This window comes from Pristiophorus japonicus, chromosome 11 (genome assembly GCF_044704955.1).
Source record: "Pristiophorus japonicus isolate sPriJap1 chromosome 11, sPriJap1.hap1, whole genome shotgun sequence".
NCBI classification, from domain to species: Eukaryota; Metazoa; Chordata; class Chondrichthyes; family Pristiophoridae; genus Pristiophorus; species Pristiophorus japonicus.
Genome location: NC_091987.1, coordinates 79,466,305 through 79,491,127, shown reverse-complemented (window position 1 = coordinate 79,491,127; position 24,823 = coordinate 79,466,305). Strand labels below are relative to the sequence as shown.

General features: G+C 45.0%; 1 protein-coding gene across 1 annotated transcript in view; it reads right to left on the bottom strand.

The window, feature by feature from the left end:
- The window catches only part of LOC139275778 (ATPase MORC2-like), a 60,707-nt gene extending 37,003 nt beyond the window's left edge, over positions 1-23,704 (bottom strand). Inside the window, exons 1-4 of the mRNA XM_070892980.1 lie at positions 23,678-23,704; positions 15,049-15,196; positions 14,906-14,959; positions 5,375-5,409 (exon numbers count right to left, since the gene is read on the bottom strand). Coding sequence (XP_070749081.1) covers positions 5,375-5,409; positions 14,906-14,959; positions 15,049-15,113 — 154 coding nt within the window. The 5' untranslated portion in view covers positions 15,114-15,196; positions 23,678-23,704. The remainder of the gene's footprint in view (positions 1-5,374; positions 5,410-14,905; positions 14,960-15,048; positions 15,197-23,677) is intronic.
- Between the last annotated feature and the right edge of the window lie 1,119 nt (positions 23,705-24,823).

The following is a 24,823-nucleotide window of genomic DNA, read 5'->3' as shown; positions in this document are numbered from 1 at the left end:
ATTTTTTGGTGGTGCTTTGCACAGGTTAGTTTGATACTTTGCCGAAACCTATATTTACCAGTCAAGTCAGTTCGTTCCAGGTGGCTTTTCTAACAAAGCACTAAGGCATATTTGTCGACTTTATATTACACTGTTGAGTGGCCACGTGGATGTTGCACCATCATGTGCAGTTAAAAAGCAATATAACCTGTGAAATACATGTATTAGACCCCTTCCAATAGCTTTGAGCTTAGAAGTAGGTTACTATGTTAGAGATTGGGGCTTACACCTGTCCTGACTTGGTACAGTGTCAAAAATAAGTGTTTTACAGTTTTGACCATCTGATCCTGATTGGCTGGTTAGAGATTGAATGGTGTAGTTAATGTAAGTTCTAATGTGTTGGTAAACAAACCAATGACAACCAATGGCCAGCATTTATTACCCATCTCTAATTGTCCTCAAAAAGATGGTGGTGAGCCACCTTCTTGAACCACTGCAGTCCGTGTGGTGAAGGTACTCCCATGGTGCTGTTATGGAGGGAGTTTCAGGGTTTTGACCCAGCAACGATGATATACTTCGAAGTCAGGATGGTGTGCAACTTGGAGGGGAACTTGCAGGTGATGGTGTTCTCATGCGCCTGCTGCCTGCCCTAGTCCTTCTAGGTGGTAAAGGTCGTGGGTTTGGGAGGTGCTGCCGAAGAAGCTTTGGCGAGTTGCTGCAGTGCATCTTGTAGATGGTACGCACTGTAGCCATGGTACGCTGGTGGTGGAGGGAGTGAATGTTTAAGTGCTGGATGGGGTGCAAATCAGCAGGCTGCTTTGTCCTGGATGGAGTGGAGCTTCTTGTGTGTTGTTGGAGCTACACTCATCCAAGCAAGTATTCCATCACTCTGCTGACTTATAGATGGTGTATTTGGACTTTCAAAAGGCTTTCGACAAGGTCCCACACAAGAGATTAATGTGCAAAGTTAAAGCACATGGGATTGGGGGTAGTGTGCTGACGTGGATTGAGAACTGGTTGGCAGGCAGGAAGCAAAGAGCAGGAGTAAATGGGTACTTTTCAGAATGGCAGGCAGTGACTAGTGGGGTACCGCAAGGTTCTGTGCTGGGGCCCCAGCTGTTTACACTGTACATTAATGATTTAGACGAGGGGATTAAATGTAGTATCTCCAAATTTGCGGATGACACTAAGTTGGGTGGCAGTGTGAGCTGCGAGGAGGATGCTATGAGGCTGCAGAGTGACTTGGATAGGTTAGGTGAGTGGGCAAATGCATGGCAGATGAAGTATAATGTGGATAAATGTGAGGTTATCCACTTTGGTGGTAAAAACAGAGAGACAGACTATTATCTGAATGGTGACAGATTAGGAAAAGGGGAGGCGCAACGAGACCTAGGTGCCATGGTACATTAGTCATTGAAGGTTGGCATGCAGGTACAGCAGGCGGTTAAGAAAGCGAATGGCATGTTGGCCTTCATAGTGAGGGGATTTGAGTACAGGGGCAAGGAGGTGTTACTACAGTTGTACAGGGCCTTGGTGAGGCCACACCTGGAGTATTGTGTACAGTTTTGGTCTCCTAACTTGAGGAAGGACATTCTTGCTATTGAGGGAGTGCAGCAAAGGTTCACCAGACTGATTCCCGGGATGGCGGGACTGACATATCAAAAAAGACTGGATCAACTGGGCTTGTATTCACTGGAGTTCAGAAGAATGAGAGGGGATCTCATAGAAACGTTTAAAATTCTGACGGGTTTAGACAGGTTAGATGCAGGAAGAATGTTCCCAATGTTGGGGAAGTCCAGAACCAGGGGTCACAGTCTAAGGATAAGGGCTAAGCCATTTAGGACCGAGATGAGGAGAAACTTCTTCACCCAGAGAGTGGTGAACCTGTGGAATTCTCTACCACAGAAAGTTGTTGAGGCCAATTCACTAAATATATTCAAAAAGGAGTTAGATGTAGTCCTTACTACTAGGGGGATCAAGGGGTATGGCGAGAAAGCAGGAATGGGGTACTGAAGTTGCATGTTCAGCCATTAACTCATTGAATGGCGGTGCAGGCTCGAAGGGCCAAATGGCCTACTCCTGCACCTATTTTCTATGTTTCTATGTTTCTAAAGCTTTGGGCAGTCAGGAGGTGAGACACTCACCACAGAATACTCAGCCTCTGACCTGCACAGTATTTATGTGGCTGATGCAGTTAAGTTTCTGGTCAATGGTGACCTCCAGGATGTTGATGGTGGGGGATTCGGTGATGGTAATGCCGTTGAATGTCAAGGGGCAGTGGTTAGACTCTCGCTTGTTGGAGATAGTCATTGCCTGGCACTTGTGTGGCACGAATGTTACTTGCCACTTATCAGCCCAAACCTGAATGTCGTCCATGTCTTGCTGCATGCCGGCATGGACTGCTTCATTATCTGAGGAGTTGCGAATGGCACTGAACACTGTTCATTCATCAGCGAACATCACCACTTCTGACCTTATGATGGAGGGAAGGTCATTGATGAAGCAGCTGAAGATGGTTGGGCGTAGGACACTACCCTGAGGAACTCCTGCTGACAATACAAAGATGGGAGGAAAAGCAATGTGTGAGGAGGACACAAAAAATCTGCAAAAGGACATAGACAGGGTAAGTGATTGGGCAAAAAATTGGCAGATGGAGTATAATGTTAGAAAGTGTGAGGTCATGCACTTTGGCAGAAAAAAATCAAGGAGAAAGATTGCAAAGTGCTGCAGTACAGCGGGACCTGGGGGTACTTGTTCATATAACACAAAAGGTTTGTATGCAGCTACAGCAAGTGATCAGGAAGGCCAATGGAATCTTGGCCTTTATTGTAAAGGGGATGGAATATAAAAGCAGGGAAGTCTTGCTACAGTTATACAGAATATTGGTGAGGCCATACCTGGAATACTGCGTGCAGTTTTGGTTTCCATATTTACGAAAGGATATACTTGCTTTAGAGGCAGTTCAGAGAAGGTTCACTAGGCTGATTCTGGAGATGAGGGGGTTGACTTATGAGGAAAGGTTGAGTAGGTTGGGTCTCTACTCATTGGAATTCAGAAGATTGAGAGGTGATCTCATCAAAACTTATAGGATTATGAGGGGGCTTAACAAGATGGATGCAGATAGGATGTTTCTACTGATGGGGGAGATTAGAACTAGGGGGCATAATCTTAGAATAAGGGGCCGCCCATTTAAAACTGAAATGAGGAGACATTTTTTTTCTCAGAGGGTTGTAAATCTGTGAAATTTGTTGCCTCAGAGAGCTGTGGAAGCTGGGATAGTGAATGAATTTAAGACAGAGATAGACAGTTTCTTAACCGATAAGGGAATAAGGGGTTATGGGGAGCAGGCAGGGAAGTGGACCTGAATCAATGATCGGATCAGCCAAGATCGTATAAAATGGTGCAGTAGGCTCGAGGGGGTGTATGGCCTACTCCTTCTCCTGTTTCTTATGTCCTGGGGCTGTGATGATTGACCTCCAACCATCACAACTATCTTCCTTTGTACTAGGTATGAATACAGCCAGCGGAGAATTTCCCTAATTCCCTTTGACTTCAGTTTTACTAGGGTTCCTTGATGTCACACTTGGTCAAATGCTGCCTTGATGTCAAGAGCAGTCACTCTCACCTCACCTCAATGAGATTATGTTTTCAGAAGGAAAACCATACTACCTTGAAAAGGTAAATTAAAATCAGGAAATGTAAACCAAAGTTTAATGCCATTTTCAGACAGGTGGTATTTGTGTTTTCCCCTCAAAAACGGTTGGGCTGATTGGAGTGATGTTTAAGATGGCTACCCATGTAGTCATTTTAATTGTGAACATATGGTTTCTAGCTCCTTCTCCGCAATGCTACTGTTTGATATTGTATTTTCCTCCCATTGATTTGGATAAGGCAGGCATGCAAAACTCACCGAACAGATTACGGGGAAGAAATTGGTCATTGTTGCTCCGGTTTTGGGGTAAAAATTTGCATCAGGGTGATCAATTTTGGGTCACGATTTCTCACACGCGATATCTCCCAAGAGATGGACAAAGGTGTTAAATATGCAAATCAGGGTTTTAACACCCATTTTAGGACACCACTCTAAGTGAATCATTAATTGGGCTTCACAAAAATAATGTGGGCCCCGACCATCAAGCTGCATAGGGATGTCGGATTGGTGTCCGCAGCCCATCAGTTTTATGGAGATGAGACCCAATTTCGAGCGAGCCTCAGGCCTATGTCATCGGGTGCCTGTTGCAGGTGCAATGCCTATTTCACACCAGTTTCAGGTACTACACAAATTTCTTGCCCTATGTGTTTATTATTTTAATACCAGATTCTGCATATCTTCCACGTTAAAGCTGCATTGTATAACTGCATACACATCATGCTGCACAAGTCCAGCTTCAGCTAAACTTTGCTTTCATCTGCCATACAGATAGCTCTGTTCTACCAGCTTCAGAGAATCTAACACACAGGATCCTTAGAGCACATTACATATATATGAAGGAGTAAATTGCTGAGGCACTAAGAAATAAATATTTTAGGGCTCTATTGAGTGTGGTGTTTTGTCATTTTTAAAAAGGGAGACAGAGACAATTACAGAACAGCTAGTTTAATGACTGTGGTGGGGAAATATTTAGAGCCTCCAATTAAGAGGGGATAGAAAACTAGAATAAAATTGGTTAGAAGGAAGAAAATGGAGAGCCAGAGTAAAGCGCAGTTTGTCCAAAGTGTTTGGAAGTGGGTAGTGGTGTTCCACATTCTATAGTTTTGGGGCCACTTCTGTTCACTCTGTGTATCAGTGATTTGGATATAGGCCTAGTAGAGTGAGTGGTGTCAACATTTGCAGATGATTCTAAAATAGGAGCTATAGTTAGTTACATAGAAGACCAAAGGAAGCTACAAAGGGATATCAATAAGATGGCAGAATAGGCTTAAAAAAGTGGCAGATCTAATTCAATGTCACTAACTGTGAAGTGATACATTTTGGTAAAATGTTAACAGCAATAATCATACTCTGAATGGAAGTAGTCTCCATGCCATGGAAGGCCAGAGATTAGGGGGCACAGGTCCACAGGACATTAAAGACAGCAGCTTCGGTTCATAAGGCTGTAAACAAAAAGCTAACAGAATGGTATTATACAAGAAGTACAGAATATAAAAGAAAAAATATAACAATAAGCCTATATTAAAACCTTAATGAGACCCCAGTTAGAATACTGAGGTAATTCGGAGGAGATGCCAGGAATGGTTCAATTAAGTAATTAATTTCCTGTTTTATCTAAATAGAATTAGCAAAGTCATATTGCAAGTATCTAATCTAACAGAAGGACACTGATTTCACCAGTGGATTGTTAGTACAAATTTCACTACCTAATTCGGTTACTGTGTGTTTGATATTATGACTCACCGGTATAAATACTCAATAGCATTGCTTTGGCATCTCTGCAAACACACAAAAATGGTTTATTATATTTTTCAAATTTTCTTCAAAAAGCAATCTAAGGTAATAATTAAACTGAAGATTGCTTTCAATCATAAAATATTATAGAAATGGATAAGAACATAAGATTGTGCAGCTAAGAAAAGACCATCGGGTCCCTAAAGTCTATGAGGATGAAACTTTGCCCATAGCGCAAAATGGACTCATAGTGAATAGCAGCAATTCCATTGTGGAATTGAATACTCGGGCGGGGTGTAAAACGGGCTGCTGATTCGCTATGAACCCATTTTGTGCTATTGTTGGGAGACCAATTTTACCCCAATATAACATTTAACTTTCTCAAGAAAGTTTCTCTCAGCCCCCAATATAAACCAAGCAAAACTCCAATATACCTATCCATCTAAAATGCTAATCAGAATGATAATGGGATAATTATACCAACCAAGATTTGTAAGATTATCTGCTTTACACGACTGTCAATTTACTTTTATAAAGTAATACTGCAAGCCACTAAATTTTAAAACTTTTAATTATTCCAGTTTACTACCAGCTGCATTTCCAGTAAGTTCCATTTGGAGGTGCCAACGAGCTGGTAGAAGTAACTATTCTCAGCAGAATTACCGTCACCCACCTCATCTTTCTATTAGACACTTCCCGCCGTCTGGTCTTAATACTTACCTCACAACTTCAGACTAACCACAGCTACCATTTTCTCTCAGTAAAAAACAGTAGGGGTGTTGCTAATATAGGATGGGCATACCAGCGCTTTCGGGGATGGAGATGGAGTGGGTTGGTGCTTGGGAAGGGGATCCTCTATCGGTACACTGCCAGTGGGATGGTCTGCATCTCTGCGTTGACCTGCCTTTTTCTTCCTTCCACCAGACAGGAGGGCCACTGGCACCTGCTCCGCTTTTCAGGTTTTCATGCCGCCCTCTCCAACTTAGCAATCCTGCTTTAACTATTCATACATCCTCTGGGTCTCAGTTGTCTTTTATTTCTCGGATTTGTCTCATAATTTTCCTCCTTTTTTCTTATGCTATTATCACTTCTGTCTTTTAAACATCTCCCATTCTCCCCGAATCACTTTACAGCTCATTGTTTTTCTTTACTTGCCATAAAAGGTGTTCATCTGTAATATCTTCCAGATTCCAGAAGAGTTATGGCTGAAATGTCAACATTTTCCTTTTATTACAGATGCTTTCCGACATGCCATGTGTTACCAGCATTTTGTTTTTGTTTAAGATTTCCAGCATCTACAGTATTTAATTTTTCACTAGCTGTCGGTATTACAACTCAGATTTTAAACAATTGTACTATTCAACCAATTTATTTTACGTATTCTTTACAGTACTTAGTATGCTATCATTTCAAAAATATAAAAATAGCTTCAAAAAAATTACAAGAACTCAAAATGCCCAGGGCTGAATTTTCCGCTAATTTGCGCCCCGTTTCGCACCTTGGTGGGGCGGAAAAAGGTGTTTCTGGACTTATCGCCCCGCCCTCCGTTTTGACAGTCAGGACGACGTCAATCATCGTGTAAGGCTACGCTAGCGCCCCGGGTGGAACTTTCGGGCATTACGCCCGATTTGGCGTCTGCCCCAAGACCCGAACAAAAAAAACAGACGGTCCCAGGGTGCAGCAGGTGCAATCGACGCCATAATTAAAGGGAGACTGGAGAATCTTACATCGCAGTTGTCAGTGACTGTCACGGTTGCACGCAGAAAGCTGCATTAGTGGACACTTTAAAGTGGCACTTTTATGTGAGTTAACTCTTTGTTTTCAAGGTCAGCAAGAGAGTTCAATGGGGACAATGCTGGTTAGGCGGCAAATCATGCTGGTTGCTATTGGCAGGCGGCTTCAAGCTGCAAGAAGGCTTATTGTCCATGGTTTGCAACGGAATCGAAGAAGTGGAAGACGTTTGGGGAGGACGCCGTACCCCCCACGGGTTTAGAGAACATCGCTCATACCTACGCATTTCTGACGCATAACGCGTTCGAAGGCTGAGTTTCAGAAAAGAAGTGCTGACAGAGATATGCCAGCTCCTATAGGAAGACCGACAGCCTACCAGCGGCACCAGGACTGCGCTGCCCATCAAGGTGAAAGTGACTGCAGTGCTGGCATTCTATGCCTCCGGCTCCTTCCAGGCAGCAGCAGGGGACATATGCTGCATCTCGCAGCATGTCACACATTGCTGCATTCAGCAGGTGACAAGGGTACTGTATGCACAGGACGGACTTCATAAAGTTCCCAACAGGAAGCACTAGAATGAGAGGGTTATAGATGTTGCATGATTTGTAGGCTTCCCCAAGGTTCAGGGTACACACATCGCCCTGCGAGTACCAACACAGAATGCAGAGGTCTTCCGAAACAGAAAGGGATTCTACTCCCTAAACTTTCAGCTGGTCTACGACCACACTCAGCGCATCCTCACAGTCAATGCCCACTATCCAGGGAGCACACACGATGCTTTCATCTTACGTGAGAGCAGTGTCTCACGAATGCTTCAGCGAGAAAGACAAAGTCAGAGCTGGCTGATTGGGGACAAAGGATATTGCTTGGCCACCTGGCTCATGACCTCCCCCCCCCTCCGGAAACCTGCCACAGAAGCCGAGCAGCACTATAATGACAGCCATGCAGCCACTCCTCTGGAGGCAGCCTACAATACGCCCCACAGCAGGTTTCTGAGTTCACTGTCATGTGCTGCATGCTACACAACTTAGCCATCGTGAGGGGACAGGCATTACCAATGGGGATTGCAGGACCACCTCAGGAGAAGGAGGAGGATGAAGACGAGGAAGAGGTGCCTGGCGAGGAAGCCATACAGCAAACACCATGACCACAGGGGAGACAGCTTGGAGAAGTGGCCGCTGCAAGAACCTTATGTAGGCAGCTCACCATTGACCGGTTTGCTTGACTGGGGAACGGGAGATTTGAGCATTGCCTTGCCACTCTATGTCACCCTCCTGCCTAATGTATAAATCACTGGTGTCTTGTGTCCCATTTGCACAATGTCAAAGATCAAATAACAATTTTTATCAACATGCAACACTCTCAATATCCTCCGCCACCCCACCCCTCCCCTCCCACAGAATCATACTTAACTGAATGGTTGACCACTTATTAATGACACATTATCGCTTCCTGCAATTCACAAAATGTTAGGAAAATAACTGCTTCCTGCAGTGCACAAAATGTAAATAAAAGAATAACTGCATCCTGCAGTGCGGTCAACCGTTTATTAAGTTCTTCAGGGGATGATGCAGGTGCATGGTTGGGGAGTGAGTGGTGGGATCCGGAATGCGGTCATCCTGAGGAATGACACCACCTCCCGTTTCCCTGGAGCCACTCACTCTCCAACGGGGCTGGGCTTTAGCAACTGGAGCACGGTGTGTCCCCACACCTTGCTGGCCTGCTTTGGCACCATCACTGCCCTGTTGGACAGTGGGGAACGCAGTGTGTATGGATGCAGACATGGACTGCATCACCTACCCAAGCTCAAGCAAAGTCTGAGTCTGCAGCACGATCAATGGCATGTGCCACACACCCTGGAACCCCACGGTCAGAGCTGGAGGCCACCAGCCTCTGTGTGTGGGCAATGATGGCCTCGCTGGACTCACGACTCGCAACGTCAATCTGTGATGCTGCCATCGCAACAGTCACAGTGAGCTTGTCAATGCTCGCTGGGATCCGTCCCAATAAGGTCACGGTGCATCACTGCGCTCTCCCTGGACATTTCTACTGGGTCCACTTCAAGGTCTGCCTGTCTGTTAGCAGACGGATTTTGCTGACTCACCCTCCGGAGACCCTGCAGGATTCCTCCCCGGCACTGGTTTACTATGTGCCACAGGGGCCAGGAGCCTCCAATTCGTCAAACCCTGCCAATTCTACGTCATCCCCTGAAGAGCTTAATCCAGAGGGTGCGACTGGTGGGCTCGGATGCTCTGCCGGATCAGTGCTCTCCATTGCCTCATCCTTGCCTGAAGTGGAGGCCTCCCTCGAGGTATGGGGTGCCTCTGGTTGGTCATCTGGAAGTAGAACACAACAGATGAGAGGTTAGCAGCAGGGAGGGCAGGGTGGCATGAGGAAAGTGGCATAACACAGGTTCATTTGAAGGCCGCTGCAACTCCATTCTATCTTGCTGTGCAGTGGATTCAGTAGCGCGATCCATGTACATACCCTCACTTTCCGAAGGGGGCTCAGCATCGCCCCCGGCAACTGTCTGACCAGGTACTCCGATGAGGGCGGTAAGAATAAAAGTGTTTAGTAATGATAACACTGATTCTGTGATATATTTTTTTAAAATGTTAAAAGTGTAGATTATATGGAAAGGCTGCAGATTGAAGTGACAAAATGGATACCTTCCCCAAGTCCATGTGTTCTCTGGCTGGGCAGAGCTCAAGGAACAAACAAAGCATGGCTTTGAAACTCACGAAACTAGAAAAGGTTGGAAAGCCATTAACCTAACCAAGGAATGCTACCAGTCCTCCAAACAGACACATGTATGAGAAGCTAATAGGGAACTGCCCTGGAACCAAGACCTAATCCTGGGGCTTTCTGAGAAACAATGGGCTTAAGGAATATAAAAACAAGCGAAAAGCTTGCTAGCTGTCGTCTCTTCTACTAACCACACGGCAAAGCAGGAAACCTTCCTCTACACAAGATAAATCCAGAAGCAGGCCGTGTGCTTTGCCAGAGGGAAGTAAAGTGTACCTTTTTACAAATCATTATTGTAACATCACTGTATCTGTTGTAACTAAGTAGAACCACAGGAGACTATGAAGGTAAGAGAGCAGAGTTGGCTAAAGTAGACTGGGAAAATAGATTAAAGTGTAGGACGGTTGATGAACAGTGGTGTACATTTAAGGAGATATTTCACAACTCAAGAAAAATATATTGCAGTGAGGAGGAAAGGGTGTAAGAGAAAGGAGAGCCATCCGTGGCTAACTAAAGAAATAAAGGACAGTATCCAATTAAAAACAAGGGCATACAAAGTGGCCAAAACTAGTGGGAGGACAGAAGACTGGGAAGCTTTTAAAAGCCAGCAAAGAATGACTAAAAAAATGATTAAGAAAGGGAAGGTAGACTATGAAAATAAATTAGCACAAAATATAAAAACAGATAGCAAGAGTTTCTATAGGTATATAAAAAGGAAAAGAGTAGCTAAAGTAAATGTTGGTCCCTTAGAGGACGAGATAGGGCAATTGTAATGGGGAACATGGAGATGGCAGAAACTCTGAACAACTATTTTGTATCAGTCTTTACGGTAGAGGACACAAACCATATTCCAACAGTGGATAGTAAAGGAGCTATGGGGGGGGGGGGGGGGGGAGGAACTTAACACAATCACAAAGGAGGTGGTACTCAGTAAGATCATGGGACGAAAGGCAGATAAATCCCCTGGACCTGATGGCTTGCATCCTAGGGTCTTAAAGAGAAGTAGCGGCAGGGACTGTGGATGCATTGGTTGTAATTTACCAAAATTCCCTGGATTTTGGGGAGGTCCCAGCAGATTGGAAAACTGCAAATGTAACGCCCCTATTTAAAAAAGGAGGCAGACAAAAAGCAGGAATCTATAGACCAGTTAGACTAACATCTGTGGTTGGGAAAATGTGGGAGTCCATTATTAAAGAAGCAGTGGCAGGACATTTGGAAAAGCATAATTCAGTTAGGCAGAGTCAGCATGGATTTATGAAGGGGAAGTCATGTTTGACAAATTTCTGGAATTCTTTGAGGATGTAATGAACAGGGTGGATGAAGGGGAACCAGTGGATGTGGTGTATTTGGACTTCCAGAAGGCATTTGACAAGGTGCCACATAAAAGGTTACTGCACAAGATAAAAGTTCACAGGGTTGGGGGTAATATATTAGCATGGATAGAGGATTGGCTAATGAACAGAAAACAGAGAGTCAGGATAAATAGTTCATTCTCTGGTTGGCAACCAGTAACTAGTGGGGTGCCGCAAGGATCAGTGTTGGGACCTCAACTATTTACAATCTACATTAACGACTTGGAAGAAGGGACTGAGTGTAACGTAGCCAAGTTTGCCGACAATACAAAGATGGGGGGAAAAGCAATGTGTGAGGAGGACACAAAAAATCTGCAAGAGGACATAGACAGACTAATGGGCAAAAATTTGGCAGATGGAGTACGATGTTGGAAAGTGTGAGGTCATGCACTTTGGCAGACAAAATCAAAGAGCAAATTATTATTTAAATGGAGAAAGATTGCAAAGTGCTGCAGTACAGCAAGACCTGGGGGTACTTGTGCATGAAACACAAATGGATAGTGTGCAGGTACAGCAAGTGATCAGGAAGGCCAATGGAATCTTGGCCTTTATTGCAAAGGGGATGGAGTATAAAAGCAGGGAAGTCTTGCTACAGCTATACAGGGTATTGGTGAGGCTACACCTGGAATACTGCGTGCAGTTTTAGTTTCCATATTTACGAAAGGATATACTTGCTTTGGAGGCACATCAGAGATGTTCACTAGATTGATTCCGGGGATGAGTGGGTTGACTTATGAGGAAAGGTTGAGAAGGTTGGGCCTCTACTCATTGGAATTCAAAAGAATGGAGAGGTGATCTTATTGAAATGTGTAAGAAAATGAAGGGGCTTGACAAGGTGGATGCAGAGAGGATGTTTCCACTGATGGGAGAGACTAGAACTAGAGGGCATGATCTTAGAATAAGGGGCCGCCCATTTAAAACTGAGATGAGGAGAATTTTCTTCTCTCAGAGGGTTGTAAATCTGTGGAATTCGTTGCCTCAGTGAGCTGTGAAAGCTGGAACATTGAATAAATTTAAGACAGAAATAGACAGTTTCTCAAACGATAAGGGGTTATGGGAAGTGGGCAGGGAAGTGGAGCTGAGTTCATGATCAGATCAGCCATGATCTTATTGAATGACAGAGCAGGCCGTATGGCCTACTCCTGTTCCTATTTCTTATGTTCTTATGATAGCTGACGACTGCTGATAGACGTGCATATGTGTATGTTTAATAAACATTCCAAATTGTTTTAAAAAGAATCGGTCTTGCTGTCAATTTAATGCCAGAGATGTCGAAATCTTACAGGGCAGAGAGACCCTCTCCTCCACATCGGTGTGTGGTAATGTTTGAGGCAGACCTCCGCCTGTCCGCAGCTGCTCCCTCCAGTTATGGGAGTGCTTTGACTGCAGAGAGAAACAGGAAGGGTTAAAAATGGGTCTCTCTGCTCTTGGGCCACATATGCCTTTCACAGTAGAATAGGTGATGGATAATGTTGTTTCGGCCTCATTTTAATCTGTTGCGATGTGCCAGTATGTATTCGCTGGTTGGAGGCTTCTATCATGGGAGATATCAGTGATCTTTCAGAAAACGATAGGAGCAGGTGGAGTTCACTTGACAGGGAAGATTTTATTGCAAGAAATAAGCTGCATAGATCATTTAAATCCAATGGTTGCCGATGTAAGTCTTCATCTTTGTTTTGCATAGTGATAGGCATCCCAATGAGTGCTGAGAGGGACCAGATAAATGAAAGACTTCACATAGTGTCTGAGATTAATGTTACAAGTAATGGAGGCATGCATAGATACAAATGGTACTCACCCCGACGGCCCTCCTGAGGTCGTTGATTTTTTTTCAGCTCTGTGTGCCAGTCCTGGGCACAGTGTCAGCAGCAGACACCTCCTGTGTTATCTCCCTCCATATTCGTTTGAACACTGGAGGGCGTGGTCTGGCTCCCCCTGCAAGATGCAGTACGCCCATCTCCTCTCCACCGTACTGACTAACACCTCACTAGCCTCCCGGCTGAAGCACATGGCACGCTACCTCACCTCCTGATCCTCCATCTCAGCTAAAGTGGGCCGGGTTAAATGCGCATGCGCCCAAGTAGTTGCCGTGCTCTGCATTTGCGACCGGAAAAGAAAGCAAGAGCGAAAAATAAAATTCCCAATGTGCATGCGCAAAATGGCTGCCTCCTTCACCATCGAAAGTTTCAGCTCCGGCACACAAAGTCAGGCAATGTTCCTCCAGATGACTTCTTGGTTGAAAATAGATGACGAGGGCACAAACTATTTCTAGGCACAAACGTTTACACTCCGCCCCAATTTGCACCCCAAAATGGTAAAAGCCGAAAAACCAGCTCCTAGGGTCTATACCATGCCTAGAAATGCAGCCCACTGTTCTGCTGCCATTTTGACTAACATAACTGGAATGAAGAAAGAAGGCCATGAGTATGCAAGATTTTCAGACAGATATCACCAGTATACATCTGAGTTGCATACAAGTGGGATTAGCTGCATATATGCCTGTAATGCAAACCCTTCTGCTTTTTACGAATATAAAATGATAGCATGTGACAAAATAGTTGGTTCCTGTACATGTGATAGTGTTTCTCAACAGCTACAGGATACCGATCCAGCAATTTAGAATGAGTCAGTATTTTCTTTTAAATGTGGCTCTGAAATGACCTCATGACTAGTACCGCAAGAATAAAATATCCCATTTAGCACCTTGAAATTATTTCATTTGAATTCTTAATAATATTGATTAATGTTACAATTCCAGACATTTGCACAAATAGAATATAAACAATCCAGTGTGGGAGGCAGGCAAACCCTCCTTGGGAGGGGTTCTGAATGCCTTTGATGGTTGGCATTTGAGTCAAGTCTGCACCATAAAGACTATGGTTGAGAAATTGCTTGGGTTGTGATCCCAGCAGTTACTCCAGGGTTGCGCCAACTGTGCCCTCCAGCACTGACCCATGCCTGCCCACCCATGGAGTTGGCTAGCACCCCCTGCCCCCCCCCCGCCAACACCTGATCCCAGCCATTATTGCTCAGCCCCTTAGCAACGGCTGCTTGCCTGGCCTGGACAGTACTGGTAGGGCCCATATAGGCCCTTGTGAAGGCCAATATACATCCAGTCACTCGGCAAACCAGCTGCCATTGCAATGCTGGATCCTAACTGAGCTACAGGAGCAGGTTATAGAGTCCCCGCCCCTACCTTCCACCCATCATTTTCTTCAAAAGGAGCGGGTGGAAGTTCAGCCCTTTACATGGCATTGAGAAAACTCCCAGAAACAACCGAGACTTAGCAATTTCCTGGTTTTCCACTGGTCTCCCACAAGACTTATGGCTGAAGACCAGAACCCCCATGGAATTTCAGGGCCTGTAATCTCTGGTGCGACAATGGTAATGAAATCCTCTGAGTTTATAATAACTGCAAGATTTCAAAATCATATGTGAAATCAAAAGATAAATTTGCATTTGACTATCACTAGGGATACCTCAAAAGTTACTTGTTCAAAATTGCAAACTTTTCTCCTTAGTCCAAAAAGAAATTCATATTTTCTATTAAATTAGTTTTTTTAATCTCTTTATTGATTACAACAAAGAACTAAAAAATGACACGGAACTATGGTTTTATTTAGCTAACAAACATTTTAGCTGCACTTTTAAAAAAAAAACAATTGCATTATTCACCTTGATAGGCTCTTACCAGTAATATTTATTACTGTACCTTGCATTATCCACCAATTCTGCCAATGCTCCAAACAGGAATTCATGAGTGGTTCTATAAATTAAAAAAAAACATAAGAGTCTGTGTTTTTCTTTTTCTTGGTCATAAATGTAAATACATATAAATTGTTCAGTTATACTTACGAGTTTGCATGAAGATAGTCACAGGTAAGCTGAGCTCTGGCTAACTCATGGTACTTGTCTGCCATTTTTATCCCACTTTCTCCTCCTTTCACCAAACCTTCCAAGTTATGGCAAAGTTGCAGTACTCCAAACTCCTACCAGCTCTATTCTGTAAACAGATCAGGAACTTGAGATCAAACATAAACAAAAGGAGGTCCAAAATAAGCTTGCAGATTTTTTTTCCCATTTTAAACCAGAAACTTTTAAAAGTGCCAAGTGATCAATCCAATTCAGCCTTCTGCCAAGATCACAGCAACTGTCAATTCAGTTCTCTCAATTTGTCATTAAGAAATGGTTGAGTGCACTGGTCGCAGTGAAGGCTATTAGTCCTATCAACATCCTGGCTGCATTGAAGAAGACATGTGCACCAGAACTAGGAGCTCCTCCAGCTAAGCTATTTCACTGCTGCAATGACACTGGGATGTGACCAACAATGTGGAAAGTTGCCCAACTGTGTCCTATCCACAAAGATCAGGGCAAATCTAATCTGGTTGATGGGCATCTGGGGGTACTTGTGCATGAAACACAAAAGGGTAATGATATATATGTGGGCTTGTATTTACTCTGTACAGCCACCAGAGGGCTCATCGTCTGGTGTCCCAAGGGATCTCATATTTAAGGAGGCTTCACAGGTTGGAGGGGCACTCTGGAGACCTGCAATAAAAGACTAAGGTCACATTTACTTTAAGCTCACAGTGTTCAGTCTGACTCGTTCTCCATACACAACAACTGGCGACGAGATACAGATAGCGAACCTAAAGATGCAGAGAACAGTGGGCATCCTGGAGAAATTTTCGGAGGGAGATGATTGGGAAACTTTTGTGGAGCGACTCGACCAATAATTCGTGGTCAAGCTAGATGGGGAAGAGAGCGCTGCCAAACGAAGGGTGATCCTCCTCACCGTCTGTGGGACATCAACGTATGGCCTCATGAAGAATCTGCTCACTCCAGTGAAACCCACAGAGAAATCATATTGGTCCAAGAGCATTTGAACCAGAAGGAAAGCATTCTGATGGTGAGGTACTGGTTCTACACCTACAAAAGGTCTGAAGGCCAGGAAGTGGCGAGTTATGTCGCCGAGCTAAGACACCTTGCAGGACATTGCAAATTTGAAGGACATTTGGAGCACATGCTCAGAGACTTTTTCGTATTTGGCATTGGCCACGAAACCATACTTCGCAAAGTTTTGACTGTAGAGATCCCAACCTTGAGTATGGCCATTGCGATAGCCCAGGCGTTCATTGCCATCAGTGACAATACGAAGCAAATCTCTTAGCACACAAGTGCTGCTACAAGTAGTGTGAACAAAGTAATGTTTTCGAATCGTAACGTACAGGGCAGGTCACACATATCTGCAGTTGCACGTCTGCAGATGACTGAGTCCACCATCAAGGGTGATGAATGTAAGGCCATTAACACCTTGTTGGCACTACGGGGGTGATCATCGTTTCCATTCATGCTGATTCAAAGAGTATGTTTGCAAGGGCTGTGGAACAATGGGACACCTCCAACAAGTGTGCAGGCGAGCTGCTAACCCTGTTAAACCTGCAAACCACCATGTTGCAGAGGAGGACAGATCTACGGAGGATCATGACGAATCAGAGCCTCAGATAGAGGAGGCAATGGTACATGGGGTACATCTATTCACCATAAATTGTCCTCCGATAATGCTGTATGTTGAACTAAATGGACTCCCGGTGTCAATGGAGCTGGACACGGGCATGAGCCAGTCCATCATGGGCAAAATGACTTTCAAAAGGTTGTGGTGCAACAAGGCCTCAAGGCCAGTCTTAACTCCAGTTCGCACGAAACTAAGAACTTACACTAAAGAACTGATTTGTATAATCGGCAGTGCTACCGTAAAGGTCTCCTACGATGGAGCGGTGCACAAGTTAGCACTCTGGGTGGTTTCGGGCGATGGTCCCACGCTGCTCGGCAGGAGCTGGCTGGGAAAGATACGGTAGAAACTGGGACGACGTCTGAGCGCTATCACCTGCTGACGAAACTTCGTGTGCCCAGGTCTTAAACAAATTTCCTTCGCTGTTCATAGAAACATAGAAACATAGAAAATAGGTGCAGGAGTAGGACATTCGGCCCTTCTAGCCTGCACCGCCATTCAATGAGTTCATGGCTGAACATTCAACTTCAGTACCCCATTCCTGCTTTCTCGCCATACCCCTTGATCCCCCTAGCAGTAAGGACCTCATCTAACTCCTTTTTGAATATATTTAGTGAATTGGCCTCAACAACTTTCTGTGGTAGAGAATTCCACAGGTTCACCACTCTCTGGGTGAAGAAGTTCCTCCGCATCTCGGTCCTAAATGGCTTACCCCTTATCCTTAGACTGTGACCCCTGGTTCTGGACTTCCCCAACATTGGGAACATTCTTCCTGCATCTAACCTGTCTAACCCCGTCAGAATTTTATATGTTTCTATGAGGTCCCCTCTCATTCTTCTGAACTCCAGTGAATACAAGCCCAGTTGATCCAGTCTTTCTTGATAGGTCAGTCCCGCCATCCCGGGAATCAGTCTGGTGAACCTTCGCTGCACTCCCTCAATAGCAAGAATGTCCTTCCTCAGGTTAGGAGACCAAAACTGTGCACAATACTCCAGGTGTGGCCTCACCAAGGCCCTGTACAATTGTAGTAACACCTCCCTGCCCCTGTACTCAAATCCCCTTGCTATGAAGGCCAACATGCCATTTGCTTTCTTAACCGCCTGCTGCACCTGCATGCCAACCTTCAATGACTGATGTACCATGACACCCAGGTCTCTTTGCACCTCCCCTTTTCCTAATCTGTCACCATTCAGATAATAGTCTGTCTCTCTGTTTTTACCACCAAAGTGGATAACCTCACATTTATCCACATTATACTTCATCTGCCATGCATTTGCCCACTCACCTAACCTATCCAAGTCGCTCTGCAGCCTCACAGCATCCTCCTCGCAGCTCACACTGCCACCCAACTTAGTGTCATCCGCAAATTTGGAGATACTACATTTAATCCCCTCATCTAAATCATTAATGTACAGTGTAAACAGCTGGGGCCCCAGCACAGAACCTTGCGGTACCCCACTAGTCACTGCCTGCCATTCTGAAAAGTACCCATTTACTCCTACTCTTTGCTTCCTGTCTGACAACCAGTTCTCAATCCATGTCAGTACACTACCCCCAATCCCATGTGCTCTAACTTTGCACATCAATCTCTTGTGTGGGACCTTGTCGAACGCCTTCTGAAAGTCCAAATATACCACATCAACTGGTTCTCCCTTATCCACTCTACTGGAAACATCCTCAAAAAATTCCAGAAGATTTGTCAAGCATGATTTCCCTTTCACAAATCCATGCTGACTTGGACCTATCATGTCACCTCTTTCCAAATGCACTGCTATGACATCCTTAATAATTGATTCCATCATTTTACCCACTACCGATGTCAGGCTGACCGGTCTATAATTCCCTGTTTTCTCTCTCCCTCCTTTTTTAAAAAGTGGGGTTACATTGGCTACCCTCCACTCCATAGGAACTGATCCAGAGTCAATGGAATGTTGGAAAATGACTGTCAACGCATCCACTATTTCCAAGGCCACCTCCTTAAGTACTCTGGGATGCAGTCCATCAGGCCCTGGGGATTTATCGGCCTTCAATCCCATCAATTTCCCCAACACAATTTCCCGGCTAATAAGGATTTCCCTCAGTTCCTCCTCCTTACTAGACCCCCCGACCCCTTTTATAACCGGAAGGTTGTTCGTGTCCTCCTTCGTGAATACCGAACCAAAGTACTTGTTCAATTGGTCCGCCATTTCTTTGTTCCCAGTTATGACTTCCCCTGATTCTGACTGCAGGGGACCTACATTTGTCTTTACTAACCTTTTTCTCTTTACATATCTATAGAAACTTTTGCAATCCGTCTTAATGTTCCCTGCAAGCTTCTTCTCATACTCCATTTTCCCTGCCCTAATCAAACCCTTTGTCCTCCTCTGCTGAGTTCTAAATTTCTCCCAGTCCCCAGGTTCGCTGCTATTTCTGGCCAATTTGTATGCCACTTCCTTGGCTTTAATACTATCCCTGATTTCCCTTGATAGCCACGGTTGAGCCACCTTCCCTTTTTTATTTCTATGCCAGACAGGAATGTACAATTGTTGTAATTCATCCATACGGTCTCTAAATGTCTGCCATTGCCCATCCACTGTCAACCCCTTAAGTATCATTCGCCAATCCATCTCAGCCAATTCACGCCTCATACCTTCAAAGTTAGCCTTCTTTAAGTTCAGGCATCAAGAAATTCCAAGGAGCAAAAGTGCAGATCCACCTAATTCCGGGGGCACAACCCATCCATCACAAGGCGAGAGCAGTACCGTACATGATGAGAGAAAGAATAGAGATCGAGCTAGACTGGCTGCAAAGAGAGGGCATCATTTCACCATTCGAGTTCAGCGAGTGGGACAGTCCTATTGTCCCAGTCTTCAAGGGAGACGGCACCGTCAGAATCTGTGGCAATTACAAAGTAACTATCAATCGTTTCTCCCTGCAGGACCAATACCCACTACCAAAGCCAGACGACCTCTTTGCAACGCTGGTGGGAGGAAAGACGTTCACGAAGCTGGATCTGACTTCAGCCTACATGACGCAGGAACTGGAGGAATCATCGAAGGCATTAACACGCACAAAGGTCTTTTTGTTTACAACTGATGCCCGTTTGGAATCCGATCAGCGGCGGCGATATTCCAGAGAAACATGGAAGGTTTACTGAAGTCGGTCCTGCGCACCGTGGTCTTCCAGGACGACATTTTGGTCACAGGTCGGAACACAGTCGAGCACCTGCAGAACCTGGAGGACGTTCTTTGTCGACTCAACTGCGTGGAGCTCAGGTTAAAACGCTCATTTTCCTGGCGCCTGAAGTGGAGTTCCTGGGAAGGAGGATTGCGACGGACGGCATCAGGCCCACCAACGCAAAAACGGAGGCAATCGAGAATGCACCGAGGCCACAGAACTTGACGGAGCTGCGGTCGTTTCTGGGACTCTTGAACTACTTTGGTAACTTCTTACTGGGTCTCAGCACCCTGCTGGAACCACTACATATCTTACTATGAAAAGGGGGCGAATGGGTTTGGGGCAAAAGCCAAGAAACTGCCTTTGTAAAAGCGAGAAAATTGTTATGCTCAAACAAGTGCTTGAGTTGTATGATCCATGTAAGCGTTTGGTCCCAACATGTGATGCATCATCATATGGCGTCGGGTGTGTATTGCAACAAGCTAATGATTTCGGGAAACTGCAACCGGTTGCTTATGCATCCAGGAGTCTGTCTAAGGCTGAGGGCCGAAAGCATGATTGAAAAAGAAGCGTTAGCGTGTGTCTATGAGGTAAAGAAAATGCATCAATACCTGTTTGGGCTAAAATTCGAATTGGAAACTGACCATAAGCCACTGATATCCCTGTTTTCCGAGAGTAAAGGGATAAATACCAATGCATCGGCCCGCATCCAGAGATGGGCGCTCACATTGTCCGCATACATCCACCACAGGCCAGGCACAGAAAACTGCACTGATGCTCTCAGTCGGCTGCCATTGCACACCAACGGGGGTGGAAATGGTGCAGCCTGCAGATCAAGTCATGGTTTTGGAAGCATTTGAGAGTAAGCAATCACCAGTCACTGCCTGGCAGATCAAAACCTGGACAAGCCAGGACCCCTTATTATTCCTAGTCAAAAGCTGTGTGCTTCACGGGAGCTGGTCCAGTGTCCCAGTGGAAATGCAGGAAGAGATCAAACCGTTCCAGCGGCGCAAAGCTGAAATGTCTATACAGGCAGACTGCCTTCTGTGGGGCAATCGAATAGTGGTCCCCAAGAAGGGCAGAGACATCTTCATCAATGACCTCCACAGCACCCACCCAGGCATCGTAATGATGAAAGTGATAGCCAGATCCCATGTGTGGTGGCCCGGTATCGATGCTGACTTCGGGTCCTGCGTTCACAGATGTAATACATGCTCGCAGTTAAGCAATATACCCAGCGAGGCGCTGCTAAGTTTATGGTCTTGGCCCTCCAAATCGTGGTCTAGGGTACATGTCGACTATGCAGGCCCGTTCTTGGGTAAAATGTTCCTTGTGGTTGTAGACGCGTACTCTAAGTGGATTGAATCTGAGATAATGTCGGCTAGCACGTCCGCTGCCACTACTGAAAGCCTGCGGGCCATGTTTGCCACTCATGGTTTACCGATGTCCTGGTGAGAAACAACGGGCCATGTTTTACCAGTGCTGAGTTCAAACAATTCATGACCCATAACGGGATCAAATATGTCACATCTGCCCCGTTTAAACCAACGTCCAATGGTGAGGTAGAGAATGCAGTGCAAACCATCAGGCAAGGCTTGAAGAGGGTAACTGAAGGCTCACTGCAGACTCGCCTATCCCGAGTCTTGCTTAGGTACCGCACGAGACCCCACTCACTCACTGGGATCCCATCTGCTGAACTGCTCATGAAGAGCACTTAAGACAAGGCTCTCGTTAGTTCACCCTGATCTACATGAACAGGCAGCTTCAACAAAGTGCATACAATGATAGCGCAAATGTGTCACGCGAGATTGAAATCAATGATCCTGTATTTGTATTAAATTATGGACAAGGTCCAAAGTGGCTTCCCAGCACTGTCGTGTACAAAGAGAGGAGCAGGGTGTTTCGGGTCAAACTTTCAAATGGACTCATTCACCGGAAACGCTTGGACCAAATCAAACTCAGATTCACAGACTATCCTGAGCAACCCACCTTGGACCGTACCTTTTTTGATTCCCCAACATACACACCAGTGGCAACCGGCACCATGGTTGATCATGAAGCAGAACCCATCATCCACAGCAGCCCTGCAGGGCCCAACACACCAGACAGCCCAGCAAGGTCAGCTGCACAGCAGCCCAGCAAGGGCGCAACAAATAATTCAGCAACACCAGCTTTCACACCGAGACGATCAACCAGGGCAAGAAGGGCCCCAGATCGACTCACATTGTAAATAGTTACACTATTGACTTTGTGGAGCGGCACGGGGAACGGCGGGGGAGTGTTGTTATATATGTGGACTTGTTTTTACTCTGTACAGCCACCAGAGGGCTCATCCCCTGGAGTCCCAAGGGAATCCAATAATCCCTTGGTATTTAAGGAGGCTTCACAGGTTGGAGAGGCTCTGGAGACCTGCAATAAAAGACTACGGTCACACTTTACTTTGAGCTCAGTGTTCAGTCTGACTCGTTCTCCATATTTAAGAGGTAGCATGCAGGTACAGCAAGTGATCAGGAAGGCCAATGGTATCTTGGCATTTATTACAAAGGGAATGGAGTATAAAAGCAGGGAAGTCTTGCTACAACTATACAAGGTATTGGTGAGGCCACACCTGGAATACCGCATGCAGTTTTGGTTTCCGTATTTACGAAAGGATATTCTTGCTTTGGAGGCAGTTTAGAGAAGGTTCACTAGGTAGAATCCAGGGATGAAGGGGTTGACTTATGAGGAAAGGTTGAGTAGGTTGGGCCTCTACTCATTGGAATTGAGAAGAATGACAGCTGATCTTATCAAAATGTATAAGATTATGAGGGGGCTTGACAAGGCGGATGCAGAGAGGATGTTTCCACTGATGGGGGAGACTAGAACTAGAGAGCATGATCTTAGAATTAAGGGCCACCCATTTGGAACTGAGATGAGGAGGAATTTCTTCTCTGAGGGTTGTAAATCTGTGGAATTCTCTGCCTCAGAGAGCTGTGGAGGCTGGGTCATTGAATATATTTAAGGCGGAGATACAGATTTTTCAGCGATAAGGGAAAAGGTTATGGGAAGTGGGTGGGGAAATGGAGCTGAGTCCATGATCAGATCAGCCATAATCTTATTGAATAGCAGAGCAAGCTCGAGGGGCCAAATGGCCTGCTCCTATTTCTTATGTTCTTAAGAGCAGCACCGTCACCTCCAAGTCACATACCAACCTCACATGGACAAATATCACCACATCTTCAATGCTTCTGGCAAAAAATCCTGGAATTGCCAAATGAATTCCATTTTCAGCTTTTACTAATAACACTAGAGATTTTGTTTGATTTTAAATAGTTTTGTACCTTATCTGTAAAAATACAGGGTGATTTCAAATGAACAATTTAGACTAATGAAATGTGTAGAAATGCACTATAGTTATTTACTTTTAATATCACGTTCTTTATTTACCTCGGTCAGAGCTGTGACTATCAGTTTGTTGGGCGGGGTGCGACATGTGTTCCTACAGCCACCTAAGCCAGCGCAAACAAAAAACCCGCAGCCCTCCCCCTGCAACAGAATCTGGGAGAAATCAGGGATAATCCGAAATGAATTAGATATTTCTAAACAATGGTTGCAGGACGTTCCAAAAAACGATTAAAAAAAACTGTCCCAAACAGGCCGAAAATAAAAATCTAGAACAAAAAAAAAGCCTCTTTCACAGGCACATTTCCCCAAAATAAATCCTGGGGGCGAGGGGAGTATACCATGTCGCAATTGAAGTAGCTTTAGCTGAGGCGCCGCAGCGCGGATTACTGGGACAGGTTGCGCACTGGACCGCCGACCACGCTCGGTTCTTACCTGCAGCTCTGGGCTGAGACTCCTGGCTCCCACACGTGCCCCCGCCCCTCCCCCCCCCTTAGCACGTGGCTGTGAGAAGCTCACGAGGTGCGCGAGCGCAGGTGAGGACCATAGACGCCGTGCACTCACCTCCCATACCAGGGGAGCTGTGACTTGCTGATGGTGTTCTCATGTTCTTGCTGCTGTTGTGCTTCTCGGTGTTAGAATTCATGGATATTACATTGAAGTGAACAGTTCATCGCCTGCCTTACCTTCATCCATAAATTCAATTTAAACAATTAACAGAATCGGTGGCTCATTTTGTTTCATCGGGGTTTTTTCTTCAATTACATTTCATTTATCGGGAGTCCTGTAAGGAAAAAACAATCCCCAACATCTATTTTCACATGAGACTTACTAATTTTGAACCAGTGCCCTGTAATCCTCTGCCCATTGTGCAAGTGGCATGCTCTGCTTGTATCTACAGCACTGTAAAGAGGTGGATCATCTTGCCCTTTAATCTTTTCTCCAATTAAAACAAATTGAGCACTGCAAGCTTCCTCATAATTTAGAGTTCTAAACCCCATTTATACACCTCATTCAAACGATCCATATATTTTGTATCCAGGGTCCCTAAAATGGCGCACAATGTTCCAAATGTCACCTCATGATCATGAGGTTAGACAACTTTTCCTTGAGGGAAAAGAGCCTTTTTGACAATAGCCTAAATATGCCTGATTTCAGAAACTAAGCACAAGATTAATGATGTCGTCCCTAAATGCTTCAATTGCTGATAATCTTTATTAAAATCTGAAAATGGTAGAAATATAAATAGGTCCATCAGCATTCCTATAAAGCAGAACCACTCATCAAATATTACTGGTGCTCTCTATGTAAGGCATTCACCTAATGTAATCCTCTTCATTGTGTATATATTTGCTGATTCCTGTTTCAACATTTATTTATATTAAAATCTGCTTTTTTTTAAAAACAAAATTGACTCACGGTCTCAAGTATAATGTCACCTGACTTTTGTTAGACCACATAAACAGAATATAAGGGATACCATACAGACCAGAAAGTGTTACAAGGCAGAAACAGATAAAGGCATTCTTTTGACATTTTAACATTCTCTGGTGATGAATGGTTAAACCAGTTGTGCATCAT